Raw genomic sequence first — 17946 nt, 5'->3', positions numbered from 1 at the left:
TCTATGTGCCTGTTTTTGTACCAGTGCCATGATATTTTGGTTCCTGTAGCCTTGTAGTATAGTTTGAAATCAGGTAACGTGATGTCTCCAGTTTTGTTCTTTTTGCTTAGGACTGCCTTGGCTATTCAGGCTCTTTTTTGGTTTCATATGAATTTTAAAATAGCTTTTTCTAGTTCTGTGAAGAATGTCATTGGTAGTTTGATAGGAATAGTATTGAATCGGTAAATTGATTTGGGCAGTGCAACCATTTTAATTATGTTGATTCTTCCTATCCATGAGCATAGGGTGTTTTGTTATTTGTTTGTATCTTTGCTGATTTCTTTGAGCAGTGTTTTCTAGTTATCATTGTAGAGATCTTTTACCTTCCTGGTTAACTGTATTCCTCTGTATTTTATTCTTTTTATAGCAGTTGTGAATAGGATTGCTTTTTTGATTTGGCTCTTGGCTTGACTGTTGTTGGTGTATAGGAATACTAGTGATTTTTGTCATTGATTTTGTATCCTGAAACTTTGCTGAAGTTATCAGCTGAAAGAGCTTTTGGGTCAAGCTTCTGGGTTTTCTAGATACAGAATCATGTTGTCTGCAAACAGAGATACTTTGATGTCCTCTCTTCCTATTTGGATGCCTTTTATTTCTTTGTCTGATTGCTCTTGCTAGGAATTCTAATACTGTGTTGAATAGGAGTGGTGAGAGAGATCCTTGTCTTGTGCCAGTTTTCAAGGGGAATGCTTCCAGCTTTTGCCCATTCAGTATAATGTTGGCTGTGGGTTTGTCATAGATGGCTTTTATTATTTTTAGGTATGTTCCTTCAACACCTAGTTTACTGAGAATTTTTAACATGAAGGGTGTTGAATATTATCAGAAGACTTTTCTGCTTCTATTCACATAATCATGTTGCTTTTGTCTTTAGTTCTGTTTATGTGATGGATCACATTTATTGATTCAGGTATGTTGAACCAACTTTGCATCCCGGGGATGAAGCCTACTTGATCATGATGGATTAGTATTTTGAGGTGCTGCTGGATTTGATTTGCAAGGATTTTGCTGAGGATTTTTGTGTTGATGTTTATAAAGAATATTGGCCTGAAGTTTTCTTTTGTTGTCGTGTGTCTGCCAGGTTTTGGTATCAGGGTGATTTCTGGCCTCATAGAATGACTTGGGGAAGAGTTTCTCCTCCTCATTTTTTGGAATGGTTTCTGTAGGAATGGTACCAACTCTTCTTTGTAATGTGGTAGAATTCGGCTGTGAATCCATCAGGTCGCAAGCTTTTTGTTGTTGGTGGTGGTGGTAGGCTATTTATTACTGATTCCACTTCAGAGCTCATTATTGGTCTATTCAGGAAATGAGTTTCTTTCTAGTTCAGTCTTAGAGGGTGTGTGTGTCCAGGAATTTATCCATATCTTCTCAGTTTTCTAGTTTGTGTGCATAGCGGTGTTCCTGGTAGTTTCTGATGGTTATTTTTATTTCAGCGGGTGTCAGTGGTAACATCCCCCTTGTCATTTCTAATTGTGTTTATTTGGATTTTCCTTTTTTTTCTTTTTTTTTGTGGAGGAGGAAGGACAGAGAGGAGGGGAGAGGGGAGAGAGAATGAGTGAGAGAGACAGAGAGAAGAGAGAGAGAGGGAGAGTACAGAGAGAGAGAGGGAGAGACATGTGGGGCTCTTTTTTTTTTTTTTTTTTTTTTTTTTTTTCTTCATTAGTCTAGCTAGTGGCCTGTGTATCTTACGATTTTTTTCTAAAAAAAGAACTCTGGATTTGTTGATCTTTTGAATCATTTTTCATGTCTTGATTTCCTTTAGTTTACCTCTGATTTTGGTTATTTCTTGACTTCTGCTACCTTTGGGGGGTTCATTTGTTCTTGTTCCTTTAATTCTTTTAGTTATGATGTTAGGTTGTTAATTTTAGATCTTTCCAACTTTTTGATGTGGGCATTTAGTGCTATGAATTTCTCTCTTAACAGTGCCTTAGCAGTGTCTCAGAGATTCTGGTATGTTTTATCTTTGTTCTTATTCATTTCAAATAACTTCCTGATTTCTGCCTTAATTTCTTTATTTCTGTGTAATTGCATGTTTTTGAGCACTTTTCTTAGTCTTGACATCTATTTTTATTGCACTGTGGTCCAAGAGTGTGTTTGGTATGATTTCAGTTCTTTTGCATTTAGTGAGGATTGTTTTATGACCAATTATATGGTCAATTTTAGAGTATGTGCTATGTGATGATGAGGAGAATGTATATTCTGTTGTTTTGGGGTGAAGAGTTCTGTAGAACTCTGTCAGATTCGTTTGGTCCGATGTTGAGTTTAAGCCCTGAATATCCTAATACAAATAATTTTAAATGTACTTTAGTTGTACGGTACTTAGGGGAGAGAAGGAAACTGACTTTAGAGAAAGATGAGTCGTTCGTTGCAGCAGCCATGGGCTTCCTCAGCCTACTGCCTCAAGCTGTACTGTGCTACATCCTAAAGTGTGATGTTTCGTTGATCCTCTCCCTGGCCCTCCGACATCTGTGTTATTACTCCACTTAAAACAGAAGGAAACAGTCTCAGAGAGATGAAGTAACTTTAAGTGACAGATCTGGCATCAGCCCCAGGTCGTGGGCTTCCTTATCCACGTTCATCACTGTTACATGGCCTCTCTTGGTAAAAATACTCTCTCAGTGTGAAGTCAACCCCTAAAAAAACAAACCAATTCCATGATATTGTATTATGTCTAAATATGGATAATTTATGGCAGGAGATGGGAAAGAAATGATTTTTAAAATATTTTTAGCCTTTGAAGTATTTAATTTCTACTAAAATTATGTAGTATGCAGTGTCCAGAAATTCTATTTCTGTATTTTTTTAACCAAGAAAAGCTTTGGCTGTACTAGAAAGAATAATATTTCACTTTGTTATGGGAAAGGTTTGCTTTATTCCCCGGTAGCAGTTCTGTTTTGCCACTGGTGGACCTAAGTGCTATCACCCCTTCCTACCTTGGCTTACTCCTCTGATTACACAAGTCTTTGTTCACATTCCATTCTCCTTTCCCTTCCCTTCCCTCCTCTTTCTGGGCTATCCCAAGTCCCTGCCCTCCCCAACCCCATCACACTCTTTCACCCCATGAAGAGTGTGTGACTGTACTTGTCACAGTGCTCCCTGTTTGCTTCCCCAAACTTACTGTAAGCCCCTCAGAGATGGTTCCCGGACATGAATACTCTATAAATAGTTGAACTAGATCTGCTTTTTGTCCAGGAGGTATATGAGATTAAACTGATGGCATGTTAAGTAAGGTATATTGAGAATTGAGACAAACTTAACAAATAGAGAAGGGGGAAAAAGAAATAGGTAAGTGAGACTTAAAAACACACACACACACACAAAGGAGGAGCTGCAGTTCCGCGTAGCAGTGCGTTACCTGTAGCTGCTCACTTGCTCCAGGTTTAATTCTGACATCAGGGGAATAGACAGCTGAAGCCAAAGAAACCTCTGTTTTGGTAGGGTCCGGTATATCCTGTTTTTTCTGTTTGCTTCCTCGCAGACTTTGGAGTTGGTGTCTCATGAGAGGAGGGGAAGGACAGGAATCACAAATGCCAGAGTGTCCACCAGTCCCAATAGGGAGCTGGAGGGAAAGGTGGCTCTGCTCTATTACTGTCTGTCCATTCACCAGCACATCATTGACAGAGCTTGGGAATTTATTACTACAACCTTCCCTCCTGCTCTGAACACTGAGAGTGACTCATCAATTGTTAAATCCTTTATATTTCTTTGGCCCTACCAACCAATACTGATTCCTTCTTTAAATGAAATAGCCCAACTCCTGAAGCCTCTAAATCACAACCAGATTAATTCATAGTGAGATCTTGGTGCAACCTGAAGTACTCTCCCAGCCTGCTTTGTCTATTTATTACACTCCAGAGGCAGTATCTGAATGCTTTTATCTACTTATCTGACTTCTGGTGAATTTTTTTTTTTAATGAAATTTGCCAGAAGTCTGCTAGATCTGCGCTGGTGGTAGATATATGGTGCATTCGTGTACCCCTTCAATTATTATTAAAATGTTTCACAGTATTTCTCTGCAGTTTTGAATATGCATTTTGTTTTTCCTATTGTCATATAATATTGCCTTTATAAAAGCATCAACAATTATTTGTTGTCTCATATCTCATTTTTATCAGCATCACTTTTCTTGAACAATATAGAAGTAAAAAATTTTCCTTCTGCTTTTAGGATTGTGGAAATTCTGTCACTTGGAGAGTGGGCAGGAGTGTGAGAGGTAGCTTTGAGGAGACTGGGTGGTGAGAGAAAGGGAAGTCAGGAGAGAAAGGTTCTAGTTGTAAATGAATGAAGAGGTTTTCTTGAGGCAAACAGTAAATCTGTGTTGAAATTTTTCTTAAATGGTGATAATTAGATTTTCTAACTTTTTATATATAGGAACACTTGAGATTACAAAGAGGTGTGCAGTGATGCATGCTACAGTGGGCAGTTTGGCATAGCAATCCTAGCTCCGTTTTTACCTAGGTTTTCATGTCTTGTGAAGGGAGCAGTTCCTCCTCCTTTTCTAGTTTAGTCACTAAAGAAGGATGAACTATTAGAACCAAGCCATATGTTTATTTTCCAAAGTAGTCATTTATGTTCATATTAACTGTATCCTCTGTAGCCTTTGGGACAATTATATTACACATTTATTCTGTGAATTAAAGCAAAGGGGAAATAGAAGATTTTTTAAGTGACTGTATTAGTTTGTTTCCATATTTGCTATAAAGAACTACATGAGACTGGGTAATTTATAAAGAAAAGAGGTTTAATTGACTCACGGTTCCACATGGATGGGGAGGCCTCAGGAAACATACAGTTATGATTGAAGGCAAAGGGGAAGTGAGGCACATTTTACATGTTCAGGAGAGGTGTCAGGGGGAACCGCCAGACACTTTTGAAGCATCAGATCTCATGAGAATTCACTCACTATGACGAGAACAGCAAGGGAGAAACCGCCCCCATGATCCAATCACTTCCCACCAGGTCCCTCCTTTGACATGTGGGGATTACAATTTGAGATGAGATTTGGGTGGGGATGCAGAGCCAAACCATATCAGTAACTTTAATCTGAGCTAAGCCTAACGTTTCTAAGCCCTCATCCCTTTTTCCAACTATGTATCTTTTGAAGGCGTGGCTAATATCTCAGTTACCAGGCAGTTCATAAGACTGTTACAGTAGTGATTGATAATTTATTAGCTGGTAAAGCACATCTGTGCTGTGTGTTGTTGTTTACAAATCTCTTTTTCATACATTATCTCTTTCTGTCACTGTCCCCTAACCCCCTTTTTTTGGCAGCTTCACAACAACCCTTACATAATTAGACCTTAAGACTTAAAAAAAAAACCAAAAAAGGTTATCAGTATTGTAAATTGCAATCACATTTGCTGATGGGCTGTGATGACTCTAATCAAATAAGCGAACTTAGTTCAAGGAAATCAATCATTAGGGTCACTAGTGGGTCTGTGACCAGAAGCTTCACTAATTTCATAATTTTCCCTCCCTGCGGTCAGTTGACCTCCGGATTTTTGCCTCTGTTCAAGTTGGTAATCAAAACATTGCCTCTAAGAATGGAGTACCAGCTAATGATAGGAACAAGTTTATGAATAACTCTGAGTTTAATTTCAAGAGCTAAATGTTAGTTCAGTTACTAATTTATTGCTTGATCTTAGGGATTAAGCCACGTAGCCAACACCTGAGCTGTGTTCCTTTGTTTTCAATCTGGAAATGCAAACATAAACCACATAATTCATTAATGGTTTCTAAGTCCTAAGCCCTCAGCTGCTAAATAAATAGGTAGTTCTTTTTAAAACCAAGGGAAAAAAGTATTTAAAAAAAGGAAAATTAACGAATTGTTGTTTTTTTAACCTTTCCTTATATTACTTGTGTTTAAAGCTTAATCTGATTTGGTCGTTTGCAAGTAGGAAAAAGACAAGAATAAACCAATTTATTGCTACACAGTAACAACAAAAACATCCTGGGAAATCTGGCCCTTTCCCCACTAAGGAGCCTGTTGCTTCTGTCTTAAAAAAAAAATCACATTCTTCCTCATGCACATCTGGAAGCCTCACCAATGCACAGACACATGCTCTTTCACATTCATTCAGTTTCATTCCTTGTAAAAGTAAATGAAGAGTCGTGTTGAAGGGATAACTAGGACACCAATTTTAATTCTATGGCAAGTTGTTGACTGTATTCTTTTTCCATAGACATATTTGCCCAACAATCAGCCTTTATACATGTCGTGTATTCAGGTACGTGAAGTGAATAATATGCACTTAAAGTCTGGCTTCTCTAAAGGTATCTGGGCAATAGTCTTATCAGGTCATTGGGAGTACAGTAAATATGAAGCAAAGTTTCTGTTGTTGTTTTTACCAGTATTGTCATGAGTATTAAAATCACTTAAAGGTCTGCAAGTCCCTCAGAAGAAAAATAGAATGTGCTGACACTGTGTTTGTAAATGACTGTTTTTCCAATTGAAACCCTGAAGGGAAGAGATTTAAACTCAGGCTGCACCCCAGTGGGCTCTCCACAGCTACCATTTCCAATGGCTGCTGCACTTTTCATGATGGGAGTCATTTTTCAACTAGATGGCTCTGACACAGATAATGGCCATCTTGATTGCATCAGGGAACTATTCATAAAACAAGGACATTCAGGCGTACCTAGAATTCTTTTTTTCCTGCAACACAATGAAGGATTCTAGTTCTCCTTTCAAAGAGATTTAAGATTTAAATACCTTATGTTAAAATTACATGACCTGGGGACATTTTCTGGTGTGGTATGTTTGTTTAATTATCTTAGATATGTGTGTTATTGTTTTCAATTATCTCTTCCATCCTTAGGTTTATCAGCTCCACATGACTGCCTTTAAATCTTCATTTCTATTATTTGGCTCCCTCCGTTTTTATTGCTAATCTAGGACATCTCTTCTATGGACTGCTGCAGCAGAGAAATGGTATCTGCTGCCAGCAACGCTAACAACTGTGACAGTAAAATTCTGCCAAAACCAATAATGAATTGGAACTTACAAACCCCTGTCTTAGCAATATGCCCTGGGACATGGAAAATATTTCTCTTTAATAAATAGTTAGAAAATCATCTGCTTGAAAGTGCTAGTCAGATGGCACTTTTTGGCACCATATTAATATTGGAAAGAAAGGACCTTGGGCTGAGATGATGCTGATTATCAGCCATTCTGTAATGCGTCTCCCTCAATATACAATATTCCTAATGAATTTCAAAGTTGAAACTTTTGGTTTTAGATTACTAAGCACTTAAACTGATAAACTCTGATTCCTCGTGCATCTCAGGAATCAAAAGACATCAGCACTTAGGAAAAGAAATTGTAAGTTGATATGGTAATATCCTATAAAATACTAGGTAAAATGATTTAGATTTTGTTTTTAGTTATTAAAAATAGGTGTTGCTGAAGTCAAGGCTATAGGTAGTGTCTGTCATGAGGTCCTGTGAACCAACTGTACATTTTTTAAAAATGTGTGCTGTAGGCCTGGAGCGGTGGCTGATGCCTGTAATCCCAACAATTTGGGAGGCCATGGTGGGTGGATCACCTCAGGAGTTTGAAAGCAGCCTAGCCAACATGGTGAAACCCCATCTCTACTAAAAATACAGTTTTAACTGGGTGTGGTGGTGTGCACCTCTGATCCCAGCTACTCGGGAGGCTGAGGCATGAGAATCACTTGAATCAGAGAGGTGGCGGATGAAGTGAGCCAAGATCACACCACTGCACTCCAGCCTGGGTGACAAGAATTAAACTCTGTCTCAAGAAAACGAAACAAACAAACAAACAAACAAAACCCAAAAATGTATGCTGTAATTCACAAGGTAAGACCAACAGAAGCATATAGGATCTTATTGGCCATGTTGAATCATGTTGGCCACACCAGTGCAAAACCTGCTCTAAATATTCTCTGGCCATCAGTTAATAGTAGAATTTTGTACAAAAGTAACATTTTATATCATTACTATTCAAGTCCTGTTACTTGAAGATAAATGATGATCCCAGTGCTTATCTTATGGTTTTATAGAACACTTAACTTTTACAACGAGGCAATATTATCTTATTGATAATCTCAAGAACACTATAGTAGATTTAGTACCTGAAGACCAGGAAGTTTGTTTTGACCAAGGTCTCTTCTTTATACATCTCATGTACAACCAGGACTTTAACCTAAGCCTTCTTATCCTAAGTTAGTTGCTATAGGCCAGTAGAGTACAGTCATGCAAAAAGGCTTTATAAATAAGGACAGTACTTACAACTCAACAGCAAGAAAACAAATAGCCTGATTTTTAAAAGTGGGCAAAGGACCCAAACAGACATTTATCCAAAGAAGACATAAAAATGGCCAACCAACATATGAAAAGGTGCTCAATATCACTAATCAGGGAAATACAAATTAAAAGCACTGTGAGATACCACCCCATACCTCTTACGATGGCTTTTATCAAAAGGAAGAGAGATAAATGTTGGCGAGGGTATGGAGAAAAGGGAGTTCTAGTACACTGGTTTGGGAATGTAGATTGGTACAGCCGTTGTAGAAAATCGTATGAAGTTTCCTAAAGAAATTAAAAATTAAACTTCCCTGTGACCCAGCAATCCCTCTTCTAGGTATATATCTAAAGTAGATGAAATCACCACCTCATAAAGATACCTGCACTCGCATGCTCCTTGCAGCATTATTTACAGTAGCCAAGATATGAAAACAACCTCAGTATCCATCAGTGGATAGATAAGGAAATATGTATGTATACACAGTGGAATATTATTCAGCTTTAAAAAGGTGATCCTGCAATTTGCCACAGCATGAGTGGACCTGGAGGGCATTATCCTAAATGAAATAAGCCAAACACAGAAAGAAAAATATTGCATGATCTCACTTATGTGAAATTTTAAAATAGCTCAAATATACAAATATAGAGAATAAAACAGCAGGGGGTAGGTGGGTAGGAGGAGGAAAATAGGGAGAGGTAAGTCAAAGGATACAAAGTAGCAGATATGTAGAATGAACCAGCCTAGAGACCTAATGTACAGCATGAGGACTATAGTTATTAATAGTGTATTAGGGATTTTTGTTAAATAAGTAGATCTTAGCTGCTTTTATCACATGCACAAAGAAGGAACTGTGTGAGATGATAAATATGTTAATCTGCTTCATTGTAGCAACTATTTTACTGTCTATATGTATCCCATAACATCATGTTGTAAACCTCAAATATTGCATGATAAAACTTATGAAAAATAAATACGGATAGTATGCATTTTGACCTGCAAGAGGAAAGCCCACATCTTTCTTTGTGGGCTTGTTGCTTTTTAGTCTTCTCAAGGCTTTCCTCCTAAATAGGTCCTAGAGGGTTAAGAAGAGATTCTGCCTGGATGGTGGCAGCCACTTATTCCAAAGAAGTCATTGATCCAATGATGTGGAACAGGCATTCTTTTATAGGAGGTTAATATGTTACTATCTAGAAGGGGCTTAAACTAAACCTTGTCAGAAAGCAAGGCTGTTCTGTAGTAAGCTTTATAAATTTTTTGGTGAAAGTTTTGTAACTTTTAACTGATGTGGTATGTGATATAATACAATATAGTAATTAAGATAGTGAGCCAAGCCAGTGTGCTGGACTTGAGTCTTGGTTCTGTCGTTTACTAGATATATGACATGTTACAAATTACCTAAACTTCTCTGTTCCTTAGTTTCCTTATCTGTAAAATTAAATAATAATTGGACCTACCTAAGAGCTTTATTGTTAAGAATTCAGTGAGCAATGCCTAGTCCTAGGTTATACTCAATATAAATAATAATGTAAACATAATATCAGTAACTTTATACAACAGGTTTTTGCTTTTACGGTCCTTGACCCAATCCCAAGGAAGTAGATTTTGGCTCCCTTGCCTGGTCAAACTTTGAGGCCTCTGTTGCCTTTGCGTTGTTGTGATAGAACACATTCAGAGCACTAGTCTGAAATACCTGGCTTCGTCGTGATTGCTCCATTATTCTCTTTAGATTGTAGGTGATCCTCTAGTCACCTAGTTGATTTGTTATGGTTTTGTCAACCTCGCCTTCAGTTTGTCACTCACTACCTTCACTTTTCTTTTGATTTAATTCCATATTTTAAAAGTCATTTTTAAGTTAAAGTTATTAATGCATGTGGGAAAATGTTCAAATAGTTCAAAAGAGCATAAAATAACAAAATCTCCTTTTCTTTCCCTCACACCATTTCCTACCCCTAGTATTTTCTCTCTAGAAATCTAAGTACTTCTTAGGTGTATAGAAATGTTTTATGCATAAACAAATACATGTATGTTATTTTGAATAATGGAATCATGCTAATACACATTGTTCATCAGATTACTTTTTTATTTTAAATTTCTACTTTAGCTAAGTAAATTATCACAAGATGTAGAAAGAAAAGAAAGGTTAAGACTGATCCCCAACCATCATTTCCCATCTCTTCAGTGTATTCAGTGTTAACACTTCCCTTGTGTATTTCCATGGTACCTTATCTTAGTTGTAATGCCTGTTTGATCATATTGTCTGGTTTTTTTTTTTTTTTAATCATCTAAGCTATGAACTCTTTGCAAAACTGGATGGTGGCTTGGTCATTACAGTGACCCTGGTGCCTGACACACTGACTAGCACACAGCAGGCATTCAGTATAAAATTAAGGCAATCATCCAGATGGAAGAACACATAGATAAAGAAATTAATGCCATTTTCTTTGTAGGAAATATTTCATTAAAAAGCTAAAATTGATCCTGAGTATTGTACTATGATGCAAAATCAAGAAAACAGATTATTTTATACTAAAGAGAGGAGAAAATTCAAAGGGAATACAAACGTGGAAATGTGCCTGGAGTAAGTGTATGCTTTCTGTTGCCAGTGTAACAGCAAGGGACATGGATCCTTAAGTGACTGTGGAATATAAATGAAAATTCTCTACATGTTTACATGGCTGGCTGGGAAATTTACTCAGCACAGCATTCAACAGATATTTATTGAGAGGCCTCTATGTAGGGGCACTGGGTTGAACTCTATGGGCACTGCCATCAAGTTATGCTTTCTGCCCTTAACCTTTCAAATATAAGAGATCTGAAACCTAGCTTTACCCATAATCCTCTGCCCTTCCCACCTCTCCAAATAAAGGAGATTCTAGAGAAACTTCTAACCTTGTTTACCATGCCATGCCTAGCTAATTATTACCTAATGAGGCTTTGTTTTTTCCTGCTTTCTAACAGTCTCTCTCTTTTTATAAGGGCCCTGGTAATGTTTTCACCTAGAAGTTGTAATGCTTTGTCACGTGATGCTTTGCTTTTTCCCAAGGGCTGAAGTAGAAAAATGGTTTCACACTCTTCTAAACTCTGTAAGAAATATAAAACAAACATTATGGTAAGAAAAAATTTGTTCCAGATATATTTTGACCACTACCTGTGACTTTTTAAATATGTTCACTGGAATTAAAAGAAAAAATCTTGAATAACATGTCTTCTTTATGAGAAAAGCAATAGCAGTGTCATCATTATCTTTGGATATCCATTTTCTCTAAAATTTTACACTTTTTTTTTGCTATCACATAGTCTATTATTTTCTTTTGGCTTCAGTTTGGTTTTGAATCCTTTTGAAAGGAAAATTTGTGTCTCTTGTTTTAAAGGTAAATTTGTTGCACGATGGAAAGAAAATGTTTGGCCCAGAAGCAGTTTCCAAATTGACTATCTCTTTCCTAGAGTATACTTCGGATACATTGAAATGTGATGTTTAAACATAGAGGCATGATAATGAGAAATGCCTCCTGGTTTTAATGTAACAGAACAAAGAAGTGTGCATTTGATGTGCAGACAACAAATCCCTAGGATTATTCAGACAGCAAATCTGTAGAGGTTATTATCTGGAGTGGCAGCCGGGAGCAGAGGGGCGGGAGGGGATGGGGCAGTTCATACACAGCCTGGATAATCAGAGTTGCTTCTTAGCATCAGCAGTGTAGCAGTATCTGTGTCCCAGGAGGATGTACATGTGAATCAAGAAAAGGGAAAAAGAGAAGCCAAATGAAATCCGAGTATAGTTGTATCCTAAGAATGAACATATTAGGAAAAGGCTTATTTAAACATGCTATCATTAATGTTCCTAATTATATTTTTAAATGTAATGAAGATTAGGAAATCATTTCAATTAGGCATGTAAGATTACCTGCTAGACTAGCAGCTAGAGAATTATGAGGCCTATTAATTATAAAGAATTTCCCAAGTACCAAATGTACCATTCGTAGACAGGCTGTAATTTATGAGTTATAGGCAATAAGTGGAAAGGAGCACAGTGATTCACATAATCACATTTTTCATCTCTGACAAAACCTGTCTCCCCATTTAAAGTTATGGGAAGACACTTTACATTTCTTATCTTCTGCTTGTATTGCCTCCAGTGGCTTATTAGAGGAATATTGTTTTCCTAGAGCAAGTTTAATCCCTGACATTTTCGCTCAAGATTGAGAATTAGATTTTTGTCTTTCTCTCATGCATTCAGGGTAAGCAATGTAAAGTTGACAGGGATATTTAGCTAAGAATCACTAGCACCTTTGAAAACTAGGATGCCTGGGGAGAGTCAGATACAAAGTGACAAGATACAGAAGCATTAAAGCTGCCTAACTGCCGGGCTCCCCACTGGGATGCAGTGCAAATGTCTGCCAGGAATGCTGCTTGCAGCTGTACTGGATGGAAATGTTACATTGGTAGTGCATTTTGATAGTCAGAAAATATTCTTTCTTGTATTGTATTGCTAAGAATCAAAGGATAGTTTTTAGACAATTTATACCAAAAGATTTATGAAAATAGACTGGCTTACAGACATACTGTAGTCTCTTTTAAATAAGAATATTTTGTGCTCTCATAGATGGTTGACAGCATCAGGACAGACTATTACAATACTGAGTGTTCGGTCATAATTTTCTTCAGCTGAGACCTTTGAGCCCTGGTATACCATTCAAGGCTGTCTCTCTCTCTCTCTCTTTTTTTTTTTTTCTTTCAAATTTTGTAGTTTCCCATTCCTATAAACCTAGTATTTGTTTTATTTTGCTAATTGGAATATACTTTTCTAACCAACTTAAACACCATTTTGGAGCCAATACATTTCACATACTTTGTTATATTTTATATTAAACCATTTCTGGATTCCATACAGTGGTCTTTTTTGCCTAGTACAATTGCACAATCAAATAAAATGGAGAGAGTAGGGATCGCTGTAAAAGGAAGAGTATCACTGGTGAGGGCTGGAGACAGGCAGTGTCTGAAGGGAACAGCTGTACCTACAAAGACCCTGGAAAGGGCCAGGCACAGTGGCTCACACCTATAATCCCAGCACTCTGGGAGGCTAAGGTGGGTGGATCACCTGAGGTCAGGAGTTCAAGACCAGCCTGGCCAACATGGTGAAACCCCCATCTCAACTAAAAATACAAAAAAATTAGCTGGGCATGGTGGCGGGCAGCTGTAATCCCAGCTACTTCGGGAGACTGAGGCAGGAAAATCACTTGAACCCGGGAGGCAGAGGTTGCAGTGAGTTAAGATTGCACCATTGCACTGAAGCCTGGGCGACAAGAGCGAAACTCTGTCTCAAAAAAAAAAAAAAAAAAAGACCTTGGAAAGAAAGCTAGACCCAGAGAGCTGGGGTCCCACAGCCCAGCTTCCCACAGCATACAGTACGTGGTATAACGTCTTTGTAGCTTCCTGCCAAACATCTTGCTGGCATGTAGTAAATACTTAGTAGCTATTAAAATGATTCATCTTTGCCATGAAGAGAAGTCAGGCATAACCAAAAATATCAAAACAAGGCTGAAGATTTTTCTTTTTATCTTATCCCAGTCATAAATGAAAGCCTGGAATCTAGTGTGAATGGAGCCTATTGTTCGACCTTTAGTATCTTGGTAATGCTAGGACCCACTTGAGTTCAGATCTTTAGGAGGTTTATGTTGTTTTGTATTCTTTTAGCACCATGTGGTTCGCTTCCTTTGAGAACCTGATGCTTTTGAGCTACTGATTTTTCATTCTTGTTTCCAAATCACCATCCAGTTAAACACAGTGTGTGTATTTTTTTCTTTTCTAAACTTAAAATGATAGTACTTTAAAATGCATTATTAGTTCAGTTGATGATTCATGCCTTTTAGACTTTTGAAATTATATATGATTAAAGATTATAAATTTAAAATACACCAAAGATCATAGGAAAATATAAAGGCAGTCAAGCAGTTCAGAACTACTACTGGAATTCAGAATTTAAAAAAGCTATTATAATTTTATTTTTTATTTTTTGTAAAGAGGGGGTCTCACTATGTTGCCCAGGTTGGTCTTGAACTCTTGGCCTCAAGTGATCCTCTGGCCTCAGCCTCCCAAAGTTATAGGCATGAGCCACAGAGACCAGCCCCTATAATTTTAAATTCACATTTTCTATATAGAGATTTTGAAAACTAAAATTAGGTTGATTTCTTTACTATCATTCATATACATATGTTATATAGTTCACATTATATTGTACCTTGCCTTTTCACTTATTATATGGTATTTGAAAATATTTTTCAACAGTTTTACATTAAAAAAATTATGTAGATTCACCATAGGTATTCTTGTAGTGTTATATGTAATATATACTTTTAAAAAATCTCTAAATTTTCTTCAGTCTTAAAATCTATTGGAATTGGTTATGGGTGGTTTGTTTTTGTCTGTTTTTTGCTTTGTTTTTTGGTCTTTGGTAGAATTTGGATCCGTTAAATAAAAAAAAAAGGCTGCTCTTCACTGATTTTCAGTAATATGTCAGCAACTACCATCAATTCCTTTTTCTTCCAGCAACTATATAAAAATCTTGCAAACAGAAAGGCTCCTTCTGCATTTCCATTGGAGTCCTGGGTGCTCCATTCAGCCAGATAAGTGGGATGGCCATGTGTTTCACCCTTCTGAACAGTTGTTGTTACCTCTCAGAGCCTATTCTCCTTGTTTCTTAGCTGCACACACAGCTGCCAACTCGACAACCCCTGCCTTACTTGCAGCCAAGGGCTAGGATATTTTGGTGGTTAATAACATACATGGAAAGCATTGTGGGGAAGGCCTTCTGGGTAGTCTCCTCAGAGGCAAGCAGGAGGCCCTTCCTTATCTCTTCCTGTGCCTTCCACAAAGATGTGATGGCACCAGCAGCTTCCTTGGATGTTAGGGACTGAGTCTACACCTTAAGAGTGGCAGAGCAGTGAGCTAGGAGTGTTAACAAAAAAGGGGTCCCAATCCAGACCCCAAGAGAGTGTTCTTGGATCTTGTGCAAGAAAGAATTCAGGGTGAGTCCACAGTGTAAAGTGAAAGCAAGTTTATTAAGAATGTAAAGGAATAAAAGAATGGCTACTCCATAGAGCAGCCCTGAGGGCTGCTGGTTGCCCATTTTTATGGTTATTTCTTGGTGATATGCTAAACAAGAGGTGGATTATTCGTGGTTCCCCCTTTTAGACCATATAGGGTAACTTCCTGATGTTGCCATGGCATTTGTAAACTGTCATGGTGCTGGTGGGAGTGTAACAGTGAAGATAACCAGAGGTCACTCTCATCACCATTTTGGTTTTGGTGGGATTTGGCCGGCTCCTTTACTGCAAACTGTTTTATCAGCAACGTCTTTATGACCTGTATTTTGTGCTGCCCTCCTATCTCATCCTGTGACTTAGAATGCCTTAACCATCTGGGAATGCAGCCCAGTAGGTTTCAGCCTCATTTTACCCAGCTCCTATTTAAGATGGAGTTACTCTGGTTCACACACCTCTGACTGGGAACCCAGGTCCCTGATGACATCATGGTACCATGATGCCCTGGATCACCATCTCCAGACATTTTACAAAACAAATGAATGCCTACCTTGTCTTAAGCCTCTGTTTCTTTGAGTTTTTCTGTTCTTTGCAGCCAAACCTAACCTACACAAACACAGTTGCCACATCTTTTCTATGATCAACAATCATATATGAGATTTCTTGGCAGAAGTGAATAGAAAGGTAAATGAAAAGATGGTTTTTACTGGTAAACAGCCACAAATTCTACAAGTGTTCATTTTTCCTGAAGTGTATGAGTCTCTTAAGGTATTTAAATTTTATGCTTCCCATGATACTAGCTTCTGCTCTAGCATTTTATGAAAAAAAAATAAGGAATTGAAATACGGTAGGTATAACATAAGTTATTTAAACACTTACTACCAATTACTTAAGTTTTTTCTTAGCAATAATTGTAGTCAGAGGCCACCTTTGCTGACTGAGCCAGGTAAGTGCTGTTTGTGGAAGCTCGTCCCATGGAAGATCTCATGGAACACACAGCACCCTCAGATGGGGTAAACTATTGTATCTCTCATTAACAGATGAGGAAATACTCCCCAGCCCTCCCTCGTAACCTAATCTCCCCCTCAACCTGCTCTCCATTTTCATTTTTCCAACATGCTCATCACCTTCTCTCTTCCTGTATTTATCTGTTGATTTATTTTTGCCTGTCTCTGCACAGTAAAATATAAGCTCTGTGAGGCCAAGGATCTTTCCGTGTTCACTGCTGTATACCACATACCTACAACAGTGTCTGACATACAGTAGTCAGTAAATTCTCACTGAAATAAAACAAGATTATGCAAATTATGCAACTAGTAAGTGAACGAACTACAATTTGAGCCCAGGAGGTCTAGCTCAAGAAGTTACATACTCTGAATTATTATGGCATATTATCTTCCAAGCTGCTTGCATTTTCTGTTGACAAAGTGATGTTATTAAATAACTTGGAGGTTTGAAGAATTTTTTTAAAAAATTAGACTGTGTATTTGTGTGTGTGTGTATATATATATATTTATATATAGTTTTAGGTTTAGAGAAAAATTAAATGGAAAATACAGAGTATTCCCATATACCCTTCCCCCTGCCATGATCACCCCCCGACCCCACACTTCCCAGTTTTCCCTTTTATTAACATCTTGCATTATTAGTGGTACTTTTGTTACAGTTGATGAGCCAATATTACAACACGATTGTTGGCTAAAGTCCATAGTTTACATTAAGGTTCACTGTTAGTATTGTATATTCTATGGATCTGGACCAGTATATAATGACATGCATCCACCATTACACTGTCGTAGAGACTAGCATCGTTGCCGTAAAAATTTTCTCCTCTGCCTGTTCATCCCTTCCTACCTCCCTAGACCTGGCAACTACTGATCTTACTTTATCCAAAGTTTTGCCTTTTTCAGAATGTCATGTAGTTGGAATCATACAATATGTAGTCTTTCCAGACTGGCCTCTTTCACTTAGCAGTACACATTTAAGCGTATTCCATGTCTGTTTTGTGGCTTGATGGCTCACTTCTTTTCTTTTTATCTCTGAATAATATTCCATTATGTGGATATACCACAGTGTATTCATCTGACAGACATCTTGGTTGCTTCCATATTTTGGTATAAACATTTGTGTGAATGTTTTCATGTGGGCCTAAGTCTTCAGCTTATTTGAATAAATACCAAGGAATGTGATTGCTAGGTCAAGCAATATTCATTTCATTGTGTCTTTATAAAGGGTCTGCATTGAGAACCCACAATGAGAAGCAGTTAAAATTTGAGTGAGGCATAGATGAGTGGTGCCACGTTTCCTTTTTCAGGTTCTCCTCTCTTGGAGTCTTCTAAAACCATATTCCAATGCTGTGTATAAAAGGCCTGAGATATACATAAACTAAGAAGACAGTGTTTCTCAAGGGCTCAAACAAGTTCTCATGCTGTCAGCACTTCATAATATTAATAATGTGTATCTTGTGTTATATTGTACTGTATCATGCCAATTAAAAGGTAATCTGCATACATTTGATCATCTTTGTTAATTCTCACCAAAAATAAGATACATGTCACAAAAAGCTGGCAAAAGTTTTCACATAACATGGATAAGGCTCCTCTG

At 37.6% G+C, this 17946-nt stretch overlaps 1 protein-coding gene across 1 annotated transcript in view; it reads left to right on the top strand.

Annotated features, from left to right (window-relative positions):
* CERS6 (ceramide synthase 6) overlaps window positions 1-17946 on the top strand; it is a 325522-nt gene that overhangs the window by 199457 nt on the left and 108119 nt on the right. Inside the window, exon 5 of the mRNA XM_017859910.1 lies at window positions 7518-7527. Within this exon, the coding sequence (XP_017715399.1) occupies window positions 7518-7527 (10 nt within the window). The remainder of the gene's footprint in view (window positions 1-7517; window positions 7528-17946) is intronic.

Source organism: Rhinopithecus bieti, unplaced genomic scaffold (assembly GCF_001698545.2).
Source record: "Rhinopithecus bieti isolate Rb0 unplaced genomic scaffold, ASM169854v2 scaffold_52879, whole genome shotgun sequence".
NCBI classification, from domain to species: domain Eukaryota; kingdom Metazoa; phylum Chordata; class Mammalia; order Primates; family Cercopithecidae; genus Rhinopithecus; species Rhinopithecus bieti.
The sequence above is the reverse complement of the archived record's forward strand: the minus strand, read 5'-3'. Positions and strand labels throughout refer to the sequence as shown.